At 44.5% G+C, this 8380-nt stretch overlaps 1 protein-coding gene across 1 annotated transcript; it reads right to left on the bottom strand.

Moving 5' to 3' along the window:
- Positions 1–1657: 1657 nt before the first annotated feature.
- LOC113838914 (GTPase KRas-like) lies at positions 1658–2227 on the bottom strand. The gene has a single exon (XM_035453908.1). It carries the CDS (start codon positions 2225–2227, stop codon positions 1658–1660), a length of 570 nt encoding a protein of 189 aa, XP_035309799.1.
- Positions 2228–8380: the final 6153 nt, after the last annotated feature.

The following is an 8380-nucleotide window of genomic DNA, read 5'->3' as shown; positions in this document are numbered from 1 at the left end:
AAGGAGCAGGGGCTGACTGGAGCTGCTCAATTCAGCTGGAGAAGAGCAGAGATTATGACTGACTGAAGAAAGGTTTCTCATGGTATCTGTGCTCTCTTTAGTTTGACTGAAGCCGCAGATCTGACAGATGCTCTGGACCCACCTATTCCTGTCAGCTTCTGTCTCAGCCACCAGGTAAAAGGTGTGCTCATTGATAATGATATCAAACATAAACCTCTTTTGGAGCTCTTGTTTGTTGAAGGTCAGGGCTACATCCAACTGCGTACAGAAGTTTAGGTTGATGATCCCCAGGGGTTTCTTGGAGTGTTCATTCTTATAGTATTCTAAAACATCTGGGTCACCACACATCTTACCGCTCCGCAGGATGAACCAGAATTTCTTCCAAGCATAGTGCCCCAACTTTTTCTCAGGAAGTGATTTCTCCAGCCAGCCTGTGCACACCACATCAGTTTCGTCTGTCTGTAGCAGTTCATGGAGGAGGGATTCCTCAGAGGTAGATTTCCCGGATTTCTTTAATAATTTTCTTAGCATTATTGCTTAATCCACTGTTAAAATGAAATCTTACCAGTACCTTGTCTCTTTAAACTTTCTCTGTGTAATTGACTGTGATCTCTATACCAATCCAACTCTCTTAGGAGTTGAGGTACCTATTTTCCAGTACCTTTTGCAATCCACCCTCACAAATCCTTATTTGCTTGCCAGCATTCTGAGGGTGATCTCTCAGGGTCCCCTTTCGTTCCTGTTCTCAGTGGGACCTCAATTTGTGGCTGCTCTTGGCCACCACTAAGTCCGAGTATCAGGCAAAATCCTGGAGATTTGGATGAACCACAAGATGCCTGGTTCTCTTACTGAGAGAATGTTCCTCACTTTTATTGTGAAGCAGCCTTGTATACAAACTTCCAAAATCCCATGTCAAAGGGTTCACATCATGATCCTAGTGGGGCAAGGTTAGGAAAACAGGAGGTACCTGTGGTTATACTGGAAAACAACTCTTAGAGACCCTGTGGGGGCTGGGTCCCAACACTCAACAGTCTAACTAGACTTATGAAAGATGATAAACTCTAGGACATGCTAAAAGTGAATCAAGGAAGCCCATAAATCTGTGATTCCAAAGTCTTAGGTCTCAGTGCAGCTGTAATTACTAATTAAATCACTCAATGACTAGGTGAAACAGAGCAGAGATGGATCAAAAGCTTCACTCCTCCGGGTCACACAATGCTCACAGCTGGTAAGAGAATTAGCATTAGTGTGGAATCAACTGCATGCACCAAACTCTGGGAAGACAGTCTCAGGTCTTAAGTCTCTTCCACAGGCATTGCTAGTTGAACTCCAAAAGCCAGGGAATACTTACACTTAGAGAAAAGAGTTTTCCACTGTCATTTTAAAATAAGCATTTAAGATAAAAGCTGAAAGTTTGCAAGAACAGAAAAAAAATGGGATCAGGTAATGCTAAAACAAATGCTAATAATTTAGTGTAATGTACAAAAATTACCACTTTTACTTGAATATGCCTTAAGAAAAGAGTACAAATTGTATTTACATAATTATACACTTTGTCTTTGACTTCCTTTTCTTCTTTTTACCATCTTTGCTCATCTTTTCTTGATGATTTCGAATTTCTTGGACTAATGTATAGAAGGCATCATCAACACCCAGATTACATTACAATGCATTTTTTATTCTTCACACGGCCAGGAGTCTTTTCTTCTTTGCTGATTTTTTTCAATCTGTACTGTCGGATCTCTCTCACCAATATATAAAAAGCATCCTCCACTCTCTGTCTTGTCTTTGCTGAGGTTTCAATAAATGGAATCCCATAACTTCCTGCTAAGTCCTGAGCCTGATTTGTGTCTACTGTTCTAGAAGGCAAATCACATTTATTCCCTACTAGGACCATAGGCACATCTTCAGAGTCTTTTGCTCTTTTAATTTGTTCTCTATAATGGGGAATAGCTTCAAATGATTTAGTATTATTCATGGAAAATACACAAAGAAAGCCCTCCCCAGTCCTCATGTACTGGTCCCTCATTGCACTGTACTCCTCTTGACCTGCTGTGTCGAGAATGTCCAAGAGACAGGTTTCTCCATCAATTACTACTTGTCTCCTGTAGAAGTCCTCTATCGTAGGATCATATACATCCACAAAGTGATTCTGAATTAGCTGTATCGTCAAGGCACTCTTGCCTACGCCATCAGCTCCAACAACCACAAGTTTATATTCACTCATTTTCAGCAAGCCTCAGGCAACCGCTGCAGCCTTTAGGCCTGTGCCCTCTCAGTTGCTCACTTGCTCACTCACTGTGGGTCCGAAATGGCACGGGAGCCGGACTACGGCCGAGCCACCGTCTTCCTCCTCCTCCTATTCTGCTGCCTGCAGAATCGCAACAGTAGTAATTTTTAAACTAGGTCTTATCCAATTAATATCACCCAGAAACCTCTGAAACCATTTAAAGTTTGAAGGGTGTCCAGCCTAAGACTAATCTTTTAAGGGTGTACCCCATTTGCCACAACCAAGCATGACTTAGATCTGGCTCCCTCACTGACCTTCTTATTTCCGTGCATAGCAGAAGCAATAACTTGTTCCATAATGTGGTATCCATCTATATCTCTACAAATACGAATGTAATCATTGAGGCTTTTGGCCTTGTGAGGTGGTAAAACCTCTTTACAACACTTGTTGGCATTTTTTAAAGCTAGTTTTCTAACTATAGACATGACATTATCGGTATCCCCAAATATGCAGCCTGAAAGCAGGTGCTGAGATCTGTGCATATACAGCTGGATCATAAAGAATTTGATGACCTAGGTCTGCATAGGCTCCCGTACCAGTAAGCATTTCTGAGTTCTTTTCAGGGTAACCGGCAGCCATCTTGCGCTGTACCATTTGGTTACATAGCTCTTCAAATTCACCTCTCCAAATCAAATAATCTCCCCTGGACAGCACAGCTGGACATAATTGTTGCCAATCACTGGGCGTGCAATTCAAGGCCACAAAGAATTAAAAAATGGTCAGAGTAATAAAAGTTACATGAGGCCTGTAAGCCATAACTGCCTCTTTCAGCTGTTTAATATCCTTATAATTAAGAGGGGAATGCTCTCACAGATTCTGGTCTTGGGGAGCAACTATCTCTATGATTGAGAACATCACTGGGCCACTCTGCTTTTCAGGAAAGGCCAAAGGAAAATAGAGAGCGCTAGAATTTCGAGCAGGAGGATGAGACTCAAGGGAACATTTTTTAGCTTATGTTATAATTTAACGTACCTTTCCAGTTCTTCACTTTCCTTAGTCTAATCCCCTGAATATGAGGGAGAGGGCCCAAAGGAAGTGTCATTAGAAGCTTGAAGTGACCTAACAGACTCTTGGTTCTGAGCCTCGGCTAAGGCAGCCTTGGCTTCCTCAACCTGCTTTTTCACTTCCACAATATTACTAAGAAGTGCTTCTTTGACAAGAGGGCACATGGACAAAGTAACAGTTGGTATGGCATTCGGCCCATCTCTGTGTAATGCCCTTTGCAGGTCTATCCTCACCTGCTCCCCATCAACAATACTAAGGTCACCAGAGATTAAAAACCAAGAGATGACCTCTTTTACCGTTTTTAAAAAGTCTGTTGCTGGCTTGTACTTAGTACTGGTGCTCTGCTTATTGGACAATTGGACCAATTGTTTCCCCATAAGAGAGTAAGAACTGGCTGCACCCATCTTCAATACACCCGTTCCTTACCTTAATGCTGGCAAGCCTTCCTGGGTGATCCTTCAGTGTCTCCCCTTCTTTTCCAAATCTTGCTGGGACTTCCAATTGTCATAAAGGCCAGGACTACAACCTTCTCATGGGGAATCTGAGGATTAAATAAAGACAACACTGCTGGTCACTCTTGCAAGGAGAAGGGCGTGTATTTAAAAGGGGAGTAAGTTTATATAACAACAGCAGACACAGTGTAAATGTACTCAGATTAAGGTCCCTGCCGCCAATCCTGCCTCAATGTGTGGATAATTTGCATTCTTGCATACAGGCCTAGGTGGAAGGAGGGAACTAGGACGTAAACACCTAGTCACTAGACAGACAGTGGACCCTAAGAGCACTGTAGGTAACCCTTAGTTACTAGAAGAACAGCAGACCCCAAAAACGTCCCCAACAGGATTTCTCTCTGTAGCCCTAGCTATCATGAATCTAACTCTGTAAACCAGGCTGGACTCGAACTCAAGGACATCCGCTTGCCTCTGCCTCCCTACTGCTGGGTTTAAAGTCCTGTGCCACCACCGCCCAGGTAAAATGTTATGTAATTTATATTTCTTGAGCCTTGGTGTTTTGCCTGAATGTATGTCTGTGTGAGGGTGATGGGTCTCTTGGAAATGGAGTTGCAGATGGTTGTGCATAGTTATTCAGTCTAGAGGGACTGGAGCAATGGCTCAGAGTTTAAGAGCACTGGCTGTTCTTCAGGGTTCCTGAGTTCAATTCCCAGCAACCACATGGTGGCTCACAGCCATCTATAATGTGTTCCAGTGCCCTCTCCTAGTATTCAGGGCACACACATATGCAGGAAGAATGCTATACACAGAATAAATAAACAGATCTTTCTAAAAAAAATCCCATCTACCTTGTGCCTCTGGGCTATTACCTTTCTCTATTCTCTATCTCTTTCTTTCCTTCTTACTCTGTTGGTGGCTGTGTGGCTGCCCCCTGGTGTTCTCTTTCCTCCTTTCACCCTCCTTCCCTTTTCCTCTCTCTCTTCTTCTATTTATTCTCTCTGCCCACCAGCCCTGTCTATCCCTCTCTCCTGCCTAGCTATTGACAGTTCAGCTCTTTATTAGACCAGTCAGGTGTGTTGGGCTGGGAAAGTAACACAGCTTCACAGAGTTAAACAAACGCAACATAAAAGAATGTAACACATATTCAACTAATATCCCATAACAGCTGTGAGCTGCCATGTGAGTATTGGGAATTGAACCCTGGGTCCTCTGCAAGAGGTGCCCATGCTCTTAAAAGTTGAACCATCTCTCCAACCCGATAAAATAATAATTTTAAAAATTAGAAAACAAGGGCTAGAGAGATGGCTCAGAGGTTAAGAGTACTGGCTTCTCTTCCAGAGGACCTGAGTTCGATTCCCAGCAACCACATGATGGCTCTGTAATGAGATCTGGTCCCCTCTTGTAGCATGCAGGCATACTCGGAGGCAGAATGTTGTATACATAATAAATAATAAAATCTTTTAAAAAAATAGAAAACAGGCTGGGCATTGTTTTTGCACGCCTTTAATCCCAGCACTCAGGAGGCAGAGGCTGGCTGATCTCTGCGAGCTTGAGGCCAGCCTGTCTACCAAGCGAGTACCAAGGACAGCCTCCAAAGCCACAGAGACATCCTGTCTCGAAGAGAGAGAGAGGGAGAGGGAGAGGGAGGGAGAGAGAGAGAGAGAGAGAGAGAGAGAGAGAGAGAGAGAGAGAGAGAGAGAGATATTTGATTACAGGGGCCAACAAGGTGGTGCCCCAGCAGATAAAGGCACTGGCTATCAAGGCTGGCCTTGAACTCAGAGCAATCCACCTGCCTCTGCCTCTTGAGGGGTGGGGTTAAATGTGTGCCCCACCACAGCCCCAACCCTTTCTTCTTTTTTTTAAATTACAAAATTTGACAGATGTGGCTTTCTGCTTGCATGTATGCTTTTGACCAAGCTCTTGCCTGGTACTCACAGAGTCCAGAAGACAAGTTTAGATTGCTTAGGACTGGAGTTTCAGCCAATTGTGAGCTGCCTGGTCCTTGCCTTCTGTCTTAGCTTCCTCTCTGCCTTCTCGCCTTGCCTCTCTCAAAGGTGGGCAAGGCCATACCCCTGCACCCACCATACCAATTTGGCATGGAAGCCCAGCCCTGGTGACCTAACTAAAAGGCATGGGACACAATCACCTTGACCATAACCTAGTCCCTCTAGGTTGGGCATTTGCCTGCTGGACTTAGATGCATGTGCAGATGGATTGTCCATGTGCTCCAAGTCAACACCTGTCCCCGAGAACTGGATCTGAGCTTCAACGACTTGGGAGACAGGGGACTGTGGCGGCAGGGGGAAGGCCTGAGGCACCCGGCCTGCAGACTTCAGGAGCTGTGGTGAGTGTTTGCTTAGGAGGAGGGTGACAGGAGTAGAGTGGGGATGCTAATGGAGTCATGAACCACTACACACTGGCTGCTTATGTAGAAATTTTAAGACCAGCCTCAGCTTTATAGCTACTATCAAGCCAGCATGGGATATGGGAGACGCTACTTCAAAAAACATAACAGAAGACAATGATGGTTATTTTCATTCTAAAGGCAGGAAACACATAAACATAACTGAGCCAGGGAATGATGGCTGGAGCCTTTAATCCCAGCACTCGAGAGGCAGATGGAGGAGGATCTCTGGGAGTTCCATGCCAGCCTGGTCTACACCGCAAGCTTCAGGACAGGTACCAAATGTAGCAAAGAGAAACCATTTCTCAAAAAAAAAACAAAAAAAACAAAAAAAAGAAAATGTGGTATCTCAAGTTCCTGCTCCTGCCACCATGCTAAACATTTGCTTCCATAACTCCCCACATAAGTGGAGATAGAAAAGAATCTCCCATCCTACAAAAAGCAAACCCCATTAGACATACATACACACACACACACACACACACACACACACACACACACACACACGTGACAACCTTGGGGGTGTTTAGAAACTGCTTGGGGAATAAACATTTATTTATTTGGGCATTTTCTTTTTATCTATGGGTATGTGCATCTGGGCTTGCAGTGTGCACAGAGGAGAAGATGGCATCAGATGCACGGGAGTATCAGTTGCAGGATGTAGTGAAACAACTAAACCAAACTTGGCTCCTCTAGAAGAGCAGTCTTAACCACTGAGCCATATCACCAGCTCTTGCTATTGGGATATTAGGTTTCTGTTATCTATTACTATACTGGCTGTACTCTCAGACTCACCCTGATTCACAACAGTGCTGCTCAGTTTAACTTTACTTCCTTACTTTTGCTTTTTCACCCTCAAGGAATGGTTTCTCTGTGGCTTTGGAGGCTGTCCAGGAACTAGCTCTTGTAGACCAGGCTGGTCTCCAACTCACAGCGATCTTCCTGCCTCTGCCTCTGCCTCCTGAGTGCTGGGATTAAAAAGGCGTGGGCCACCATTGCTTGGATTTTGCTTTATTTTTATAAATATTTATTTATTATGTACACAGTATTCTGCACACCAGAAGAGGGCACCAAATCTTTTTATAGATGGTTGTGAGGTACTCTGTGGTGGTTGGGAATTGAACTCAGGACCTCTGGAAGAGCAGCCAGTGCTCCAACCTCTGAGCCCTCTCTTGTTCTTTTAAATGAACCCAGTCTCAGCTGGCATCTGGGAGTTCTGAGTCTGTTATTTACCCACTGGATATGCCTTCTACACCATGCTTCTGCCTCTGAAAATGAGAATACAACTGGGAGTTTCCTGTGGTTTTCATTTACTAATATCTAAAGACACTCAAGATTGGTGCCCAGAGTGTTTGGGAACATGTTTGATCCCAGCACATGGAAAGCACAGGCAGGCAGATCTCTAAAAACTCCATGCCAGCCAAGGCTGTTGCCAACACCACCCGGCCCAAGGCACCTACACTTGACCAATCCTGAAAAGCCAAGGTACATACCACCCTTCTTTCCGCTGTTTCCTTTAAAAAGCCTTAACAACTGAGGCATGCATTTATATCAGTGAGTCAGCTCTTTGGTGGCCTCTTTTTGAGATCTCACCAACTTGGCATAACAATTACATGCCAGCCAAGGCAGCAGAGCAACCCTGTCTCCAACAAGCAAACTGAACATTGGGAGTAAGGAGGCTGGAGAGGTGGCTCTGTGGTTAGGGCACTTGTTACTCTGGCAGAGGTCCCAGTTACCAGATCCCTTTCTTTGGCTCACAACCTGTTTCAGGGGCTCCAACTCCAGCTCCAGGAGATCGAATCACCCCTGGTGACCTCCATTGGCACTGCAATATGCATTCAGTCATGCATGTGTGCAAAATACTCATCTTAAAACAAACTAAAGGGCTGGAGAGCTGGCTTAGCAGGTTAAAGCATCTACTGCCAAGCTTGATGACAGGCTTCACCATCTGAACCCTGGTAGGTGGAAAGGAAAACATCAACAGGTTGATCTTGGGTCTCCAAAGAACACCATGGTGAACAGTCTTAAGAGCTAAAGCACACACACAAACAAAACCCCTAGCTGGATCCCAGCTTCACAGGAGGCTTAAGTAAGAGAATCCCAGGTTCAAGGCCCTACCTGAAAATGTGAGCTAGGAGGATGGTTTGGGAGTAGAGTGTCTGTTTTCCTAGCATCCCCAGAGCTGTAAATACCAACATTGCAAATTAATGTTTAAGTTTTTGCATTTAC

This window comes from Cricetulus griseus, unplaced genomic scaffold (genome assembly GCF_003668045.3).
Source record: "Cricetulus griseus strain 17A/GY unplaced genomic scaffold, alternate assembly CriGri-PICRH-1.0 unplaced_scaffold_70, whole genome shotgun sequence".
Lineage (NCBI taxonomy): Eukaryota > Metazoa > Chordata > Mammalia > Rodentia > Cricetidae > Cricetulus > Cricetulus griseus.
Note: the sequence above shows the minus strand (reverse complement) of the source record. Positions and strands in the feature narration are given on the sequence as shown.